Source organism: Anguilla anguilla, chromosome 1, assembly GCF_013347855.1.
Source record: "Anguilla anguilla isolate fAngAng1 chromosome 1, fAngAng1.pri, whole genome shotgun sequence".
Lineage (NCBI taxonomy): Eukaryota > Metazoa > Chordata > Actinopteri > Anguilliformes > Anguillidae > Anguilla > Anguilla anguilla.
This window is the reverse complement of record NC_049201.1, coordinates 75844875-75865308: the sequence shown is the minus strand read 5'-3', so window position 1 is coordinate 75865308 and position 20434 is coordinate 75844875. Positions and strand designations below refer to the sequence as shown.

The window sequence follows — 20434 nt, the reverse complement described above, 5'->3', positions numbered from 1 at the left end:
GGTATCATTAGGCCGTGCTTATCTCCATGCCTAGCTCCTATATGGCCTGTACGTAAACCGGATAACTCATGGCGTTTATGTATTGACTATAGGGAACTCAACAAGTGCACCCCCACATGTGCGCCTGTGGTAGCTGCCACACCTGATGTTCTAGCATCCCTTCTCCCAGAAGCTAACTATTATTCTGCCCTAGATGTCTCCAATGGTTTCTGGTCCATCCCACTGCATCCTGATTGCCAATACAAATTTGCATTCAAATTTAAAAATACCCAATACACTTGGAATGTGCTTCCACAAGGTTTTGCTAACTCACCGACATTATTCCACCAGTGTTTGGCAAATGTGCTAGGTGCTTTTTCTAGACCAGAATGTCTCATTCAGTATGTTGACGACCTATTGTTGCAGACTGCAACAAGGGAGGAGCATGTCAGTTTACTTGCAGAACTGCTTCACCTCCTTGAAGAAGCAGGAATCAAATTGAATCCCAAGAAAGCTCAACTTCTCAAATCGGAAGTAACTTATTTGGGCATTAAAATTACCAAAGGGGGGCGCACTCCTGATCCACACAAGGTAGAGATTATTCAGCGACTTCCAGTTCCAGTTTCAGTCACAGCTTTAAGATCATTTTTGGGGATAGTCGGATTTTGTAGGGACTTTATTGAAGGCTTTGCTGATATTGCCAGACCGCTTAACTCCTTACTTTCGGGGAAAAAGAAAAAGTCTGATGCTTTGGATTGGGGTCCAGAACATCAAACGGCATTTGAAAAATTGAAAGATGCGCTAATTAAAGCTCCTGCATTGCGTAATCCAGACAGATCACAGCCATTTATTTTGCAGACCGCAGCCACTGAGGAAGCTCTATCAGCAGTTCTGTTGCAGGAAGTTCAGGAGAATCTGCGGCCCATTGCATATGCCTCCCGTGTGCTCTCTCCGGTTGAGAAAGCATTTGACTCATGTAACAGGCACCTTTTGGCAGTTCATTGGGGAATGTCCCATTTCGAGTACATTTACGGCTTTAATGAAGTGACACTCCATACTCCCCATACACCCCTTCAGCTTCTTTTGAATGGCAAAGTGAAAGGAGTATCTAATTCAAGATTAGCACGATGGACTTTGGATCTGGGTTCCAAAAATTTGAAAACTGTGTACAAATCTTCATGCATGTTACCCCGTACACTTCTCTATGAAGGTGACCCTCACACTTGTGACACTAAACCTGTCCAGCCTCTGGACAGTGTCTTTGAAGTGTGCGCTATAGAAGGAGCCATTGATGTATATGTGGACGGGTCCCGATATTGGCAGGATGGTCAGTATCATACTGGCTTTGCGATTCATTCGGACAATGGGGATTTCCTTTACAGATGTCCATCTCATTTCTCAGCTCAGAAAGCAGAAATTTCAGCAGTCCTACAGACCTTTTCAGTTTTTCCAGATTCAGACTTAAACATCTTTTCAGACTCTGCATTTGTTGTTAACTCTCTCACTGAGTATTTACCCATTTGGCAGAAAAGGGGCTTCACCAGCGCTGATGGCCAACCTTTAAAACAGGTCGGACCCATACAGGCTTTGTGGACAGCAGCCAAGTCCTGTACACATAAGGTTGCTCTATTAAAGGTGAAAGCCCATCAGAAGAAAGGAGTAAGCCAACATGGAGATGGTAATTTAGCTGTGGACGAGCTAGCAAAGAAAGCAGCTGTAGCAGGGAGACCATTCCATGTTCTGGAACCGGAACCAGAACTAGTTGCTGTGGTAAACGTCAGGGAACCGACAGACCTTAAGGTTGCGCAGCAACGGGATCCAGTTTTGCGGGAAGCAATCAAGCAGAAACAGAATGGGGAGGCAATTTTGGAGGGCCCATTGACTCTGTTTGATGCACAACTCCTGGTCCATGATTGCATGCTGTTGTACACTGGAAATGACATTCCAGTATGGATCCCACCCACAGAATTGCGGAATGATATTTTGTATCATATCCACAATCAGGGGGGGCACTTAGGTATAGAAAAAACAAAAGACCGATTAAAAAACATGTTTTGGTGGCCAGACGTTGACAAAAATGTGAAAGATTATTGCACAAATTGTTTAACCTGTGCCCAGATTAATCCATCACCAGTGAAAAGGAAAGGGCGACTGAGGCCCACGTGTCTAGCCGAAGGACCGTGGACAAATTTGCAGATCGATTATGTAGGTCCACTCCCTGCAGCTAGAGGAGGCTACAGGTACATTCTCATCATAATAGATACATTCACTAAATGGATAGAGGCGTTCCCAATTAAGTCCGATACCGCATCCGCCACAGCCCGGGTATTATGGGAACAAGTCTACTGTAGATGGGGTCTGCCACTTAGCCTGGAAAGTGACAGAGGCACGCATTTCACAGGAAAAATTCATACAGACTTGGCAAAACTACTTGGGATAAAGCACCAACTACACATAGCTCACCATCCACAGTCTTCAGGCGGGGTTGAACGAACAAACAGAACACTCAAAACCGCATTGAGAAAAATGGTATTGGAAAATGGCACCAATTGGGCTCAAAATCTCCCTAGTATTTTGATGTCTGTGCGAGGGGTTGTTCACAAAAGCACAGGATACAGCCCCCATGAATTGATGACAGGGAGGGGAATGCGAATGCCAGAACATCTGCTACTAGAGGTGCCGAGACCCATGATAGAGGGATGGGCGACTGAAACCTTTCTGAAAAACCTCTGTTCTTCTTTACCTGCTATGTACCAGCAAGCGGCTCAACAGATTGGCTCGATTCAGAAATACAACAAAATGTATTATGACCAACATGTCAGTGAGCAAAAATTTGAGCCGGGAGATGAGGTAATGGTAAAGAATTACCATCATGCTGGGCCATGGTCAGCTAACTGGAAGGGCCCATACACAGTCATTGACAAATGTGGAGAAACTGTATATAAAGTCCAGTACAAGGCAACAGCACGACGAACCACAAACAAATGGTTTCATGTGGATCAGTTAAAATTCTACAAAAGAACAGAGAATAACTGATCGCACGTCATGTTTGTGTCTGTCTAAATGTTGGGGGGGTGGGCACTGATTTTTGTGTACACTTTTATTTTTTTCAGATCAAGCAGGAAGATAGGAAAAGAACGAAGATGCGAGGGAGTGTCCTAATGTTGATATTGCCGATGACAGTGGCGATGCTCCAGGAATGCCCAGAACAGCAACCCGCTCCCCAGTCAGGCATAGTGACAAGACCATATCCTGGAATCCTGATCAACAACGTCCAGTGGGTCCATGTACCAGTCCTGGTGAACCTGACAGCGTGGTCTCCAGATGTTGATGAGCTGTGCAAAGGAGAGAGTGTGGCTGACATCTACAAGGACCTATTGACAACGGCGTTTCTGAAGTACCATGGTGCGGTGGCAACCAGGTCATCAATGGAAAAACAGGCAGAGGGGCCCCAAACTCCACATTCAACGGGAACCCCAGTAGGGCGGAAATTATTGGGGTTCATGGACAGTGCACTTAGCGCAACTGGAGCTGGGTTGGGAGTGTCTAACTGGATGGACAGTCAACTTTTAAGGAAGAATGAGGGAAAATTGAAGGAATTAATTGGTTCACAAGTTCTCCAAACAGATGCGTACTTGCAGGAAGGACTGATGGAGGAGAAGACGACGGTAAACAACATCCATACCATTGCAACTGCACTATCAATTATCACTCAGAAGACCAGGAAAGCTTTTAACCGCATGCAAAAAGAACTATACTGTGCACAATTTTCATCCATTAGGCAACAAGAGATTGGGAAATTTCATTCAAAATAGCTGTCAGTATCTGTTTCCTGCTCATCCTATGTCAGAGCATAATAATGTATTGTATGTGTGCTATCCTGAAACGACAGGTTACCATTCACTCAAGTGGTAGTCTTAGACAAGCACCTTGGTTGGTTTAGGCAATCTCTTGTCAGATATTTATGTACAAAGACACCATCATCATTTCAATTACCAAAAAAAAAAAAAAAAAAAAAAAAAAAAAAAAAAAAAAGTATTTTTTTTATTATTTTTGTTATTGATATTGATATCATAAAAAAAAAAAAAAAAAAAAAAACAACAAAAAAAAAAAAAAAAAAAAAAAAAAAAAAAATTATTATTATTTTTATTATTTTTGTTATTGATATTGATATCAATATTAAAAAAAAAAAAAAAAAAAATTATTATAAAAAAAAAAAAAAAAAAATTATTATTATTTTTATTATTTTTGTTATTGATATTGATATCAATATTAAAAAAAAAAAAAAAAAAAAAAAAAAAAAAAAAAGGCAGGTATCTACAACACTGCATAGAAAGCAATGTTTATTCATTATCATTGTTTCACTGTTATGACCACCCTGTACTGTCTGGCCAAATGTCCATTTTTTTTTTCCTTCACCCATTTTGTTTTTTTTTGTTTTAAATGCATCTTTTCCCCCACCTCTCATTACACTGATTGTCACACAGCAAGCATTATCATACACCATTCGCATCACACCAGGTTTTTCTTAAAGCACACATATCTCCTCCCAACAAATATCATTTCAAAACACCCACTTCTTCACACATGTATTGGTTTCTTATGCTTGTTGAATACTTTCATGGTCGGGTTTGGTTACCTCTCTCTCTCTCCTGGTTGTAAGTCAGTAATGGATTAGAAGTCACAGTGTGGTTGGTCTGTGACTGGGACAAGGCAGCAAAAGCTTTCATGGGACCTAGGCGTGTGAGGCACAGTAATAGTCCAATGGCGAGGGGTGTATCCCGAGATGAGGGCATCACCCAGAGGCCATCAGCAGTTGAGAGCGACCCGCTGGGAGGGTATCCGGAGAGGCATGTGAGTAAAGGATGCTCTATGCCATACCAAGAAACCATACTGCTGGACTAACCGCAAGAGTATCCAAATGAGTGATGGTCCATGTTCGCAAATAAACCATCAAAGGGGGGATATGTAAGATTTTTAGTTCAACTACAAATCTTCAATACAGAGGTTGTGCCAAAACGCAATACTTGGGCCCACTGATGAAAGAAAGCCTTAGTTCACAGCTCACAAGACTTCAGTATCACTGTAAAGACTGACAGTGCCATATTGATACAATCAGCCAGGAGAGGGAGAAAGGTGAATGAAACTGACTCGGGAGTGATTAACAAAGCAGAGTTGCTAAGGCATTGTGTGACTCTTGACAGAAACTAATCATCTCACTCACCAATCATCACTGGTACCACTAATCAAATCACAACTAACAGCTTAAAAGAAGGCCAAGACAGACAGTCGGGGTGCATTTTGACTTCGATGCTCCCAGAGTACATGCTACGTGTATTTTCTGTTGCTGCCATATTTTGCCAATAAAGACAGTTTCTACGAAGACCAAGATTTTCTCATCCGGAACCTTATTTTTTCTTACACTGTAGACCACAGAACTGCATTACAACTGGAAGATCCAATCCTTATTTTAAAGTTTCGGAGAGCCGTTCCAGTTGTAATGCAGTCTTGTGGCCTAGAGGTTTAAACTGAGGCTCAGTTTACTCAGGCCTACTTTACTGAGGATGAATTTATTCAGGCCTAATTTACTGAGGCTGAATTTATTCAGGCCTAATTTACTGAGGCTGAATTTACACAGGCCTAATTTACTGAGGCTGAATTTACTTGGGCCTAATTTACTGAGGCTGAATTTACTTAGGCCTAATTTACTGAGGCTGAATTTATTCAGGCCTAATTTACTGAACCAAAATTGACTTGAGGCTGTATCTGCTGTGTTCAAAGGATGGTGGCTATGGTCCTTTTCCAGATGTTTGCATAGAGCAGTGTAGCTATCCTATTTATAAGAGCAGAATATCGGGGCACACGTCCCACTCTGACGTGGTGGGGGGTGGTTGAGGTGGATGGGGGGGGGGGGAGGGGTAGGGGGGAGGTGTTTGAAAGCCTCAAAGCTGTGGAACACTCTCTCCTGCCACACCTGGGACTGCACCGGCATCTCTCAAATCTGTATTTTGAATCCCTTCTCAAAACCTAGCCGATTCAATCCGCTCAGCTTCCTCACCAATCCCCTGTTAGCCTACAGCCTTTATAAATATTATATTTGCCTTCTTATGTATTATTCTGTTTATTTCTTCTTCAGTCTTACCTTGTCTATCTATTTTTTGTTGCTCCTTTTTTCAAAGGTGTATTTTACCCATGATGATCCATCCATTCTTTGAAAAGTGGCCTGGGGTTTCAGAAAGGTCCCCAAAAAATAGAACTATGAACTTTTATTTAAGACCTTTATGAACTTATTATTATGCTAACGCCAAATATTTGAATTTTGGAACAGTTTAGATGTTATAATGATAACATTGCAGTCGTATTTGCATACAGTCTTAAAAACCTGATGGCTACCAGACACATCTTGCCGAATACATCAAATGCATATAGACTGTTTGAAGAGAAAGTACTCAAATGACAGATTTGTTGAACTTTATTAACATCACTAACATTTGAGACAATGACCTAATATGGTTTTTCAAAAAAAATAATAAGAAGAAGAAATTAAAAAAAAAAAAGCTTGTGAAATTTATTTGTGTCTTTTATGGTTGCGTAGTGTCATTATTACTGTAAAGTTAAAGCCATCCAGTGAGGTTCACCTCGAGAGCGATGGCTGTTGTAGCCTAACTGTAATTTGTTGCCACTTCGCACTGCCATAAATTTCGTGTTAGGGTTTGAAATACAGCCTTACCAGTCAATGAATGTACGGGGATATTGAGCCCACCTCCCTTTTGAGGCTAATTGACCGTTACACGGTTATAGATCTATCTTCCCTTGAATCCCCATCAAAGCGGAAGTGGTCCAGGCCCACTGTTCATTTTTGCGTGTCACCAGGGTGATGTATGTTCCTGGAGACGTCAGTTAAATTTAAATTCTTTGTGCTTTTCTTACCGGCTAGTTACCGAGATCTCCCGGCTCTCGTTAGAGACTTAATGGAGACTCGTTAGCGTCTGATGTGTAGCACAGTGGGTAAGGAACTGGGCTGGCTTGTAACCGAAAGGTCGCAGGTTCGATTCCCGGGTAGGACACTGCCGTTGTACCCTTGAGCAAGGTACTTAACTGGAATTGCTTCAGTATATATCCAGCTGTATAAATGGATACAATGTAAAAATGCTATGTAAAAAAAGTTGTGTAAGTCGCTCTGGATAAGAGCGTCTGCTAAATGCCTGTAATGTAATGTAGTGTAATGATGTTAAGGTTTTACAGGTGTGTTGGCAGTCGTTCAGGTGTGGCAGAAAAAAACACAAATGCTATCATACAACCGGCGTTGTTACCCCCCGCACTGCTCACACTGGGGCAGGGGGGGGAGCAGCTGCTGCAGAAGACCTTCCTAAGTTTTGGGACCTTTTGCCCGCATAGATCATGCTTCTAGAAATCATTTTAAATCTATAATGTGCTCTTGGCTCGAAATTCAGCTTTGGATGTGACATTTTGATGTGGCCGCTGCAAAGCATATTGAGCTGCATAGTATTGCAACTCAGTATGAAACTTGGGTTTTAGTTTACGGTTGGCTTAACACGTTTCTGCAAATGTCATTTTGTGGATTTTTTATTAAAAAACAACCAATACACAGGTTACACAGTACTTGATGACAGGTGTCCAGATTATTATTTAATTTATATCTTTATTTTTTTAAAAATGTTTCATATTCGATTATTTTCCCTTTGTCCAATATCACGTTTTCGTCTGAAGATCTGAAACCATCCAGTGTGACAAGCACGCAAAAATAAGAGGAAATCAGGATGGGGGGTGGTTTGGGGGAGGGGGGGGCAAATACTTTTTCACGGCACTGCACTTTACACTATTTATTGTTGGGCTGTGAATGTTGTACCATCATGGTAGGACCTAAGATAGCAAAACAGTGAAGAGCAGAGGGTCTTTTCTGCATTACATTCACGTGAAGCGCGGTGTCAGGGTAACGCGGGCTGCATACTGACGGCCAGTCTGCGTCTGTGCTGTTAGCTGTTATCACGGCCCGTTCTGAAGTGGATGTGAGCGGGGGGGGGGGGGGGGGGGGGGGGGCCTGTTTTGGGTGCGGCTCAACCATTCCCCCCTCATCTCGGAGGGTTTGGAGGGAAAGCTTTTTTTTAAATTGGGGCCTTTCCTGAACGGGAAGCGCCCCTCTCTCTCTCTCTCTTAATGACGTCGACCTCGCCCCGGGCCTCGGAGTGCTATTAACTCGCGCGGCTCCGGCGTTGCGTTCGCCGTTTCGCCACCCCAGGAACATTCGACCGCGCTGTTCGAAAATCGAGGGTCGGTCTGCGTTTTCGGCATCGAGCGTACGGATTCCAGCGCAAAATCCTGTGTCTATTATGTGTATCTGTGTGTCTATTATGTGTGTGTGTGTGTGTGTGTGTGTGTTTAGTTTTTGATTAGTGGGAAAAAAAAAACAATGAGTCAAGTCTTGCTGGAAAAAATATGCATTTCACCATCTGCTGCATAAATTTAATTTTTATTTCTGTTGACTGGATATGCTGTAGTTCAAGGTTTCCTGTAATTCGGTGGGTCTATGCTATAAGTCAAGGGTTCTATGCTGTAAGACAAGGGTTCTATGCCGTAGTAAAAGGGTTCTATGCTGTAAGACAAGGGTTCCATGCTGTATTTAAATGGTTCTATGCTGTGCGAAATGGGTTCTGTGCTGTAAGACAAAGGTTCTATGCTGTAAGTGAGGGTAATGAGACATAAATGAATAGTTAGTTTATCTGTACACATGATATACACACAAAAAAAAGTGTATATCAGCACTCATTTACAGCTATGCATGCTGGATAGTGCAATCTAAGCTGCTAATGGGCAGACCACTGCAACCAGCAAGGTCAGGCGTTTTCTCGCTGCGCTAACGCGCCTTCGCTAGCCACAGCAGCGGCCCCCACTAGCCGTCTATGGTTAGGACAGCTGCTGGTCCGAGGTCATTGTGCAAAACCTGCTCTGCAGCAAGCTGTGGGCGGAAGGTAGAGGGAAGGCAGCGGTCCGATGGCGGTCCGATAGGCATTTGCATGCTGGGACGTGCCCCACATTGGGCAGAAGTTCCTGTGGCAGAGCTGCCCCGTTGTGCCCAATATGAAACCATCAGCACCTCTGGGACGTCCCCCGTTTCAGAATGTGTGTCGCAGCCCAAAACTGCTCACTGAGTGGAGCACAATGTCACTAGAGAGAGCTAAGCATGCCTGCTAGTGTGTGTGTGTGTGTGTGTGTGTGTGCGTGCGCATTCGTGGATGTGTATGCGTACCCGGAAAATTGAGGATATGTTGAGATATGAAAGTTTTTAATTGAATATAAAAAGAGCAGCTCTTTGGTATTTGGCCTCCTTTTGTTTCATTTGGAAGGATTTGTACATTAATGTTTAATATGTGGGCTGTCCAGTTCAGATCAGCCTCTTTTCTATGTTCTTAATGTATTTGGGAAACGGGGGGGGGGGGGGGGGGGGGGGGGTTGGGAAGTGACTTTAGAACTGGGGAAAACTGGGGTATATATTCTCTAGGGGTAGCACTGCGGCTAGTGCACAGGTAAGCTTTCTGGGATGTGTCCTGTGCCAGTTTGTGTCGTTCCTGTTCTTAGTTTAGTTTGGCCTTTTAAAGCGGCGAATTTGGGCCTCTGGGGCGGTCCCAAGGTCGCATTGTCTCCGGACACTCAACCCAAATTTGATCAACTGCACAGGGAGTAAAATTAGTGGTCAGGGTGTATTTCTATTGGCTGGCGGAAAATATTAAATATATAAAAGCGTGTGTATGTGTGTATCTGTGTGTCTACTGTGTGTGTGTGTGCCTGTGTTTAGTGTGTGTGTGTGTGTGTGTGTGTATCTGTGTGTCTACTGTGTGTGCGCGTGTGTTAAATCCTCCCCTGTTGTGAGGGATGCATATCTACTCAGCAGTGTTCCTTGGTTTGGAGGGTTGCCAGATTTCAGGTGATATCCCGGCTGCAGCACGTCAGAGTGGCAGGAGAGCCCATCATACCGGTGAGCTGGGCTCAGACCGCAGGGAGTCCAACTGAGAGCAACATCCAGTCTGAACCTCCTGAAAATGATTACCATAATCAAGAAGAAGAAAAGAAAAAACTGGCAGACCCCTCGTCTCTGTGCACCATATTCTTTTCTTTTTTTAAAAAATTTCCTTTTGCGTTTGCCATCTGACACGCTCGATAGCGGCGGGACCACATGCTGGGGGACCGTGTGGCCAGCTACGACGCCGGACCCGGGGAAGAGTTTTTTTTTTGTTTTTTTTTTGTTTTTGCTGGAGTTTCGCAGCTTTGTGGAAAGTGTGTGTTTTAACGGTCCTCACAAGACTGTCAGGATCCCCGCACCCTCGGCCCTCACCGGGCCGGATCAAGCCAGGCCCCACCCCCCGTTGGCACGGAAACCGTCTGTGCGCCACGCCGCGCGGCCCGGAAGGCGGGTCATAAAAAAAGGTTTATGGTCTGTTTCTTATCATTCTTCAGTGCCACGCAAAGACTGCAGGAGGAAAACGGCATGAACAGACGGACAAATTAACGAAAAAATAAAAATAAAATACTAAAAAAATCATTGCACTCAGCTTGCGGATAATGGATGACCTCACGGACTGATGACCTTAATCAACAGTCCCTTCACGGCACATTACAGGGCAGGGATCCTTAACCCTCTAAGCTGTGAGGTCACAGATATGTGATTAGAATACCCTTGACTGAACACTCTGATGCTGATGTAACAATCTGCTGGTGACTGAAAGCAACGGAGTTCTAGAACACTGACTTAAAAGCATTCCGAAAGAACCTACCCGTTCTCTGCCTCGGTCCTGGGGTCCCCCTGTGTATGCTGGTTTTCGCTCTAAGCACATTTGGGTTTTTTTTCCCGCAAGCTGCTCATTTTTCTTAATTAGACACTTTTCATGTTTTGAGGAATTATTTACCCTCTTAATTATATCAGAAATGGCAAGTGTTGCAAACGATAACATGAAAAGAGGTTGTTTTTTGTTTTTTTAACTGATCAAATGAAAGGCTGAGGTGCATCATTAGGCTCCTAATTGGGTGAATGTGGCAACACCAGACCACTGAAAATGATAAAAATTTGGCCAATTATAAAGAATCAAGGATGACGCAAATAATTAACCGGCATTGCGTTAAGAAGAAATGTGTTCCACAACATTAATTAATCTAGATTGATTGTCGAATAAAATCAGCAGGCACAGGGGTGCCCGGGACAGGGAGATTCACTGACCTGCGGCACAGTGTCTGTACTGCTGTAGCGCACTGGTCTCTGTTCTCGCCCTCCGACACCGCTGCCCGGAGCAAATCTTCCCCCCGAAAGTCTCCTCTCAGCCTCGTTTGCCTTCAGCCATTTTGAGAGCATTAAAGCCACAGAGCAGTGCATCTGCCAGCACGCGCGATGCATAGCAATGCGTTTCGCGTCCGGTCTGATTGACTTCAGCCTCCAGCTACGCTTCATCATTTGCATCTTTTAATTTGCCGGTTAATTTGCTGGACGCCTTCGCTCCAGAGCCACTCGCACATTCGTTTATGACGAGCATCGCCAACTGCGCATAGTTAAGTTGTGGGTGGCACAGTGGAGGTCTGGGGTTTGAATCCTGGCATGGGCCTTTAATGTTCGGAGTTTGCATGTTCTGATTGTTCTCCCCGTGTCTGCGTGTCTGTCTCCGGGTACTCTGGTTTCCTCCCACAGTCCAAAGACTTGCAGGTCAGGCTAATTGTGGGGTGTTGACAGGGCTTCGCTGTCAAAGAGTATGCACGCTCAGTCATCCTACACTGTATAAATAAAGGTCAATAAATAAGTCTAAACCAAATCTAAAACCGTGTGCTGCTAACTGAGGTAGCACCATAGATATGTAGCCACAAGCAGATCACCACAGAGACTTAGTGCATCGCTGAGCAGATTATGCCAGTCATTCATATGAGGCAAGCAGTTTTGTGAACAAGCATTTGAAACAATGCTCTCGGCGCTAATCGATATCGCATTAAAAAGAGCAGGAGCTTAGACTGAGACCATAAAGAAGGATGGAAAGTGTTATAATCGTAGCTGTAATTTTTTTAACTCGAGGTCCAAGGTGGCCACCATTGGGAACAGTCTGGGATTAACGATTTTAAGAGCTGTCTGTAGACGTGGGGCTTCAGCTGACGCTACTGATCAGTATTCACCAGAAATGATAGTTTCCCTGCTATCCTTTTACAAATTTTTTTTTTCTTAGGTTTGTAGTTCTTGGGGTCTATGCTTTTCAACCCCCCCACTCCCGCCCCTCCTTGTAATTCAAACTAAACGTATGGTCTTGCGTACTGTCAACAGTGCAGAACATCAATGTTAGTCTCCAGAATTCGTGATTTTTCCAGAAATACTGCGCAAATGACCCCCATACCCTCTTCCCCCCTGCCATTGCTGAGTGTACAGGACGTGGTGTAGAGGTCAAAGGTCAGAGGGGTGGGGTTTGGAGCAGTGACAGTGAAGGCCTGATGGCTGCTGTGTGGCCCCCACTGCGGCTGGCTGGTGGATTAGTTGCCGCTCACCTGGAACCCCTCCCCCTTACAGGTAAAACACATTCACCTGGGGAGGGTGTTTCCAAGCTCTGATGGCTGCTTAGAACACTAACAATTCGCAACATAACTCATCTGCAGCTGCAGTGAGGTTTTTATAGCGTCTATAAGCAGTATTTGTGCTAAAATTGGCTTGAGTTGTAGCTGTACATAGTGAAGTGTTTTGGCGGTGTAGGATAACGGTTTGCGAGCTGGGATTGCAAGTCGGTGGTTGTTGGTTTGACTCCCAGCTGGGGTACTTAATCTGACCCGTGCTGTGCTCGCCACTAGCGTGGTCAGTGGCAGGAACCTTCTACATTCTCTCAACAGCTGCTCCTCACGTCAACGACTTCACCCCGGACGTCCGCTAGCCTGGGATTGGCTAGCAGCGTTTTTTTTTTTTTTGGTTTTTTTTAGCGGTAAAAGCAGCTACGTGTAAAGCAGTGGCTCAGAGACCCGTCTGTCCCGCTCCAGAAAAGTTTGTGCCCGCCTGTGGCCGGAATCCTGACCAGGGTGCCAGCCTTTCACAGAACGGGCACAAAGATCCTGATGACTCCACGAAGGTTTTAATTACCCCGACCGAAGTTTCAGCGGAATCGATAGGTGCCATCTAGTTGGCATTCCTGCCTAGGAGGCGGTCATTAAATTGACCCCCTTTGTGGTGTTTCAAGTGCATGCAGTTCCTTGAACGCTAGAGGTTTTTTTTTTTTTTTTTTTTTTTGCAGTTGGTTTGTCTGGCTGAATTCGTGAGTGATAGACTCCTGATTGGGCAATGAGAAGCCTGGTCAGGCTCATGGTGCTGTAAAATAATCCGACTGACAAGTAGGACTATATATATCGTGAATGGGACCTGTTGAGGTTGAAAGAACAAAATTCATTACATTGCATTTATTTGGCAGACGCTTTTATCCAAAGTGATGTACAACAAGTGCAGACCGAATTGTCATTGTAACAGCTACAAGACACAGGTCCGGCAAGGTACAATACTCATTTTGTGACTCACGTTATTCAGAGTCAGGAACACAGTAAGTCCGGTTCACACAGTATGCATAGGCTAGGTCAGAAAGTAGTGGTGAGTCAAACTAGCAGGCATGGCAACAAGCTACAACATGAAGCTAATGATACAATAGTGCAATATAAGTGAAAATAAAAATGAAATATCGCCACCACCAACCCGCCCCCCCCCCCCCCCCCACGCACCTATCCCCCCACCGCAAGTCCAAAGCTGGGGAAAAGGAGCTGGCGTTCATTTCCCAGGCTAATCGCTCCGAGGCTCTTAATCATAACGTGTGACAGCAGGTGCGGCGGTGATACGGACGAAGCGCCATGGAAACGAAAGCGTAATTAATCCTGCGCTGGAGACGTACGGCGTCGAAACTCGCAATTCAGACGGGGGTTAATTAATTCCAGTGTTCGGGAAAAAAAAAACACTAGAGCGCCCGTGTGTGTGAGCAGCACGCACAGCTAATTTGAGCCTGCTAGCTCGTGCGGTACACGTGTGACTTCACGACGTGTGTCACTGAAATGGCCTAAATGAGGCCGAATGCACCACCATAAGCTTAATGAATGTGCGTGTGTGATTCTGTAGGGCATCGATGCTCTCCGTTGTGTGTGTTTTTTTTTTTAAACTTTTTTTTTATACAGGCATTTTAGCTGACGGTCTTATCCAGAGCGACTTACACACCTTTTTACATAGCATAGTAGGACGGAGTGTAGCACAGTGGGTAAGGAACTGGGCTTGTAACCGAAAGGTCGCAGGTTTGATTCCCAGGTAAGACACTGCCGTTGTACCCTTGAGCAAGGTACTTAACCGAAATTGCTTCAGTATATATCCAGCTGTATAAATGGATATATACTGAAGCAATGCAAGCTAAGCACCGTGCTCAAGGGTACAACGGCAGTGTCCTATCCAGGATTTGAACCTATGACCTTTCAGTTACACGCCCAGTTCCTTACCCACTGTGCTACACTGCCGCCCAATTGTGTGTTTCAATGCAGAGCCTGACTGCTCTTCCTCTTGCCTAATAACATGGTGTACCATATTATTACTCTCTTATTACTCTGTTATTACTGTTTTATTACTGTATTATTAATATGCATTAAGTCCCTAAAACACTTAATACATGTAAATTACTCCAGTGGTTCCCACCAAACTTTTTACTATTTTTGTCCAGCCCCCCCCCCCCCCCCCCCCCCCCCCCCCTTTGGTAATAGGAATTTTTTAAGCCCCCATCCCCTCCCTGCATAAGCACACATCCTGTACTGTGCCTTTTTCTTCAAGCCTTCACCTTCACGCCCCCCCCCCCCCCACCTTCCCATTGTCCCCCTGACCCCCCAGGTGGCGCACGACCCATTTTGGGAACCAAACTGAATTAATCAAATACAAATTAACATATAGGGAATACAATCCATTCATTATGTTGCCCGCATGCTGGATAAAAAGGTCAGGAGAAACTTAATTATTATTGTTTTGGTTTGCATTGATTTTTTTATTTTATTTTTACATTCAATACATTTGAAAAAGATGAACTTTAATGAACTTTAAACACCAGAAGATTCCTGTCTGATGTGCTGCAGCAGTCTGGTCTGGGAGTAGTTTACAATCTTTATTTTTTTAAAAATATATATTTATCTCTCAGTAGCAGCGTAGGAAAATGAAAACTTTGATAGAGGCATTTGCACAGGCTGTTTATCGAATCATCGTGCCCTACCAGAGTGGCGGGGAAACTCTGATTTAAATCAGTGGTCAGCTGGGCACTTTAAAGCAAGCAGGGGGTGTGACCAATGGAGTGGCGGCACTGGCCACCTCTGGAATTTGATTGGCCACCTGGAGTTACATTACATTACATTACATTATAGGCATTTAGCAGACGCTCTTATCCAGAGCGACGTACAACAAGTGCATAGGTTTCATGATGTAGAGGCGCAAAAGAAACACTAGAGTGAAGTAAGGATCGTAGTGCCAGAAGTGACCACATCGATCAGGACTCCAACCCTGTAGAGTAAGCTTGTTCAGCAAGCAAGAATCCTACCAAGTACAAACTAGCACTGGAATCACACCTAATCATACAAAAACAATCCTGCCAGATACACTAACATAATCATATTATCCTAACTAGGTACAGTGAGCTGAACTATAGGCTAGGGAGGGGTGGGGAGAGGTGCAGCCTGAAGAGATGAGTCTTCAGTCTGCGTTTGAAAGTGGTGAGATTCTCTGCTGTTCTGACCGTCACGGGGAGGTCATTCCACCAGCGAGGGGCCAGGACAGACAGCAGGCGGGAGCGGGAAGTGCAGACGCGAAGAGGGGGAGGTGCCAAGCGTCCAGAGGTGGCAGAACGGAGAGGTCTGGCTGGTGTGTAGGGTCTGATGATCCTCTGAATGTACCCTGGTGCTGACCCCTTAGCTGCCTGGTATGCAAGCACCAAGGTCTTAAATTTGATGCGAGCCATAACAGGCAGCCAGTGGAGGTCAGTGAGCAGGGGGGTGACATGGGAATGTCTGGGGAGGTTGTAGACCAGACGCGCTGCAGCATTCTGGATGAGCTGCAGGGGTCTGATGGCGGATGCTGGCAGACCAGCCAGTAGCGAGTTGCAGTAGTCCAAGCGGGACAGGACCATCGCTTGAACCAGGAGCTGGGTTGCGTAGGTGGTGAGGAAGGGGCGGATTCTCCGGATGTTGTACAGGAAGAACCTGCACGTTCGACTCACCGCCGTGATGTTCTGGGAGAGGGACAGTCTGTTGTCCATCACCACTCCAAGGTTTTTTGCGGTGGGTGATGATGACACCACAGTGTCCCCCAGGGAAATAGAAAAGTCAAGAAGGTTAGAGGATGGAGCAGGGATGAAGATCATCTCCGTCTTGCCTGGGTTCAGCTTAAGATGGTGGTTATCCATCCAGCTCTGGATGTCCCTCAGGCAAGCAGAGATGCGAGCAGAGACCTGAGTGTCAGAGGGCGGGAAGGAGAGAAAGAGTTGGGTGTCATCGGCATAACAATGATAGGACAACCCATGGGCAGAGATTACAGGACCAAGAGATTGGGTGTACAGGGAGAATAGGAGGGGACCAAGGACAGAGCCCTGGGGAACTCCTGTGGCAAGGGGGCGAGGTGCTGATACTGCACCAGCCCAGGCGACTTGGAAGGAGCGACCGGAGAGGTAGGACTCAATCCAGTCAAGTGCTGTGCCACAGATCCCCATAGCTGCCAGGGAGGACAGGAGGATGGGATGGTTGACGGTGTCAAAGGCAGCAGAAAGGTCTAGGAGGATCAGAACAGATGAATGGGAGGCTGCTTGTGCGACTCATTGACCGAGAGGAGTGCGGTCTCTGTCGAGTGGCCAGGTCTGAAGCCAGACTGGTAGGGGTCTAGGAGGTTGTTCAGGGAGAGAAAAGAGGAGAGTTGATTAGAAGCAGCTCGTTCAATTGTTTTGGATAGGAAAGGGAGAAGGGAGACAGGACGGTAGTTCTGGATGACAGAGGGATCCAGAGTGGGCTTGGGGGGGGGGGGGGGGGGTAGTCAGTCAGGGGGTTGGTTTGTGCGGGGACATATTTCACAACTCGGATGACCTTCGGCAATGTCCTATAATAGGTGTTGTTGTAAGAGGTGTACGTCCAGCACCACTGAACAGACTTAAATACCAAACATCCCCTAGAGGTCCTGGCTCCAGGGTTGCCAGGTCAATTAAATCCCCCCCCTCAATCCATAGGTAATTCATCATCCTGCCAAATAAAGCTAAACCATGAAGTTGCACTTCCGAAATAAAGTTCAGGGTCCTGCAAGGCAGACTGTGAGAGGATCTTGCTGTTTTCACGCAAACAGGTATCTATAAAAAAAAAAATGCAGCAAACTGCCACAGTTCAAACGGTTTCAGCTCCACAAACCGCAGGATGGTGAAATCTGGCCTCCCATACCAGTGGGACTGAATTCTGCCTCTTTTTATTCCAAACAATTTTCATGACTTATGTAGAGTATCCGAACAGATGTGTACCCCAAAGCTGGTTCGCTTGAATAAATTATTGGGCTAATTACACGAGATGAAACTGGCGTGAAATCCCAGCGGGGAGGATTGATCCTCGCTGTTTACTTTTTGGCTTAAAAGCAAGAAAGGGGCGCGGCCATGGCCCCTGCTGCCTCCACTCTTGGCGTAAATTCAATTAAAGGGTACGTGGCCATGGCCTCCACTAGCCAATCACGATGCTCCTCAGGCTGAGATTGCCTGTACGGCCGGAGATCTGTAGTGTTTATAAATTCTGTATCTCCAAGGCTGCTTAGTAACTCCTCTCGTTTGTCTGATTGATCCGCGCCCCCCCCCCCCCCCCAACCCCCCCCTCCCCCTTCCCCCTTCTCCTGTATCGCACATCACGTTCAGACACACGCGCGGTGTGTGTGTGTGTGTGTGTGTGTGTGTGTGTGGGGTATATCGATGAGCGGAGGCATGTGGGCGCCCCCACCCCCCCCCCCCTCGTTCAATCACAGCTTGCTTGATTTGGCCTGCGCAAGTCGATACACACAGTGATTAACTCTGTTCTCCCTCTAATGATTAACATAACGATAAACATGCCCTGCAAACAAGAGGATAATTATTCAATGCGCTTCTGACACCTCCCCCCCCTAAAAAAAAGTTCATTAATTCATTCTGATCAATGAACAAGGTTTTAGGTGGGATTTCTGATGTCGACGAAGCCAATTTCAGGCCGATACGCTTATATTTATTAGTGCTGTTAGTTGTAGTGTTTGCTAATTAAAAATAAAGGAAGGTGATTATTCTCTATTTACAATGAAACAAACTGCTGTGGGAGTTTTGCCTTTTTTCCTCTGTTAAGGCTCTGTTCCAGTGTGTGGATGGGCCCCATGGTCTGGTATCTGTTAAGACTCTGTTCCAGTGTGTGGATGAGCTCCGTGGTCTGGTATCTGTTAAGGCTCTGTTCCAGTGTGTGGATGAGCTCCATGGTCTGGTATCTGTTAAGACTCTGTTCCAGTGTGTGGATGAGCTCCATGGTCTGGTATCTGTTAAGACTCTGTTCCAGTGTGTGGATGAGCTCCATGGTCTGGTATCTGTTAAGACTCTGTTCCAGTGTGTGGATGAGCTCCATGGTCTGGTATCTGTTAAGACTCTGTTCCAGTGTGTGGATGAGCTCCATGGTCTGGTATCTGTTAAGACTCTGTTCCAGTGTGTGGATGAGCTCCATGGTCTGGTATCTGTTAAGACTCTGTTCCAGTGTGTGGATGAGCTCCATAGTCTGGTATCTGTGAAGGCTCTGTTCCAGTGTGTGGATGAGCTCCATGGTCTGGTATCTGTTAAGACTCTGTTCCAGTGTGTGGATGAGCTCCATGGTCTGGTATCTGTTAAGACTCTGTTCCAGTGTGTGGATGAGCTCCATGGTCTGGTATCTGTTAAGACTCTGTTCCAGTGTGTGGATGAGCTCCATAGTCTGGTATCTGTGAAGGCTCTGTTCCAGTGTGTGGATGAGCTCCATGGTCTGGTATCTGTGAAGGCTCTGTTCCAGTGTGTGGATGGGCCCCATGGTCTGGTATCTGTTAAGGCTCTGTTCCAGTGTATGGATGGTTCCCATGGCCCAAGAACGGGATAGTATCAGTGGGCTTGCATGTCAGCATATCACTGCGCACCAGCGACCCCTGCTGTCCGAGCAAGCGCCTGCAGCGCCACCTGTCGGGCTTCACGTGAGTCGTGTCTCTCTGACTCACGTCTGTGTGGGCGTGACTCGCCGACCGCGGAGCGCTAAGGAGTGGCGTATGACATCACACACTTGTCTGCGCTCTCCTGAATCGCTACAGTGGAGGTCGCAGCGATGAGCGCTGGTTAAAAAAAAATACGTGGGAGCTCCAAATTGGGGAGAAAATGGGGGTAAAAGTACAAAAAAGCGGTTTTGAAAAAAAAAAAACGAAAACGAAAGGCTGGTCTGGTCATCAGAATGTGCCAGGTGTAACTTGTTAGCAATGATCTAAGATGAGCGATTTCTGAATTTAGCCTCGCTGAGCAAGTTCTCCCCTTTCAGTAGCAGAGGCTTCAGTCTTGGAAGGCATTTCTCCTTCAGTGGGTTTTTTTTTTGTAGTTGTTATATTTAAAAGAGGATGCTGCCCGATTCACCTCACAGTGATGGAGCTTAATAAAGATTTAAGGATTTTCCACTCTTGGCAATTTTTTATTTTTTTATTTTTTATTTTTTTTGCGAGATGGTGTTTAACAACTTTAGTCGGGGGGGGCTGTACATCATTCCGGCAGATCTTCAGGGCAATTTACACCGTTTTCACCGGAGAATAATTGAAGCTAATGAATTCATTTGACTCCGATAATTTGTTAAAAAACATAGCATTTAAAACGAGGCCTTTTGCACTAATTAACGTGGGAGGAATGAGTGGTGAGACTTGGAGAGAAACTGGATGTGGGCGGATTTATCATCTCATGAAATTAAAAGAAGGCCCAGCCGTCAAGTTGCCTCAGGAATGAAATTCTCTGTGTGGGATCTCTCTCTCTCTCTCTCTTTCTCTCTCTCTCTCTCTCTCTAAAAAAAACTATTTAATTCAAATGGAGCTTTATCGGCATGACAAATAACCTTGCGTTGCCAAAGCATAGTAAACAATTTTACAACATTAATAAATAACAATAAATATATATTGAAAGTTGATTTATTTTAAAAGAATTCTATATACTCATGTGAATAGTCTCCTTCTCTCTCTCTCATTCACTCTCTCTCTCTCTCAACTATTCAGTTCAATTTGAGCTTTATTGGCATGACAAGTAGCCTTGCGTTGCCAAGGCACAGTAAACAATTTTACAACATTAATAAATAACAGTAAATATATACTGAAATTTGTTTTGTTTTTTTAATTCTATATACTCTTTTCTAATCACTCATGTCTCATGTCTCTCCCTCACTCTCTCTTTGCCCCTGTAGAACATGG

The 20434-nt window shown here is 45.3% G+C and overlaps 1 protein-coding gene across 1 annotated transcript; it reads left to right on the top strand.

Annotated features, from left to right (window-relative positions):
- Positions 1-506: 506 nt before the first annotated feature.
- LOC118219609 (protein NYNRIN-like) lies at positions 507-5370 on the top strand. Its single transcript, XM_035402930.1, has 2 exons — positions 507-2908; positions 4316-5370. Exons 1-2 carry the CDS (start codon positions 988-990, stop codon positions 4420-4422), a joined length of 2028 nt encoding a protein of 675 aa, XP_035258821.1. The 5' UTR covers positions 507-987; the 3' UTR covers positions 4423-5370.
- The last annotated feature ends 15064 nt before the right edge of the window (positions 5371-20434 follow it).

What these genes read in the sequence shown, in the direction of transcription:
- LOC118219609 (XM_035402930.1), top strand. Translation starts at nt 988, where the DNA reads ATGTCCCATTTCGAGTACATTTACGGCTTTAATGAAGTGACACTCCAT. An exon ending in CACAGTCATTGACAAATGTG is followed by an intron (nt 2,909 to 4,315) that starts GAGAAACTGTAT and finishes ACTGCATAGAAA; the next exon opens with GCAATGTTTATTCATTATCA.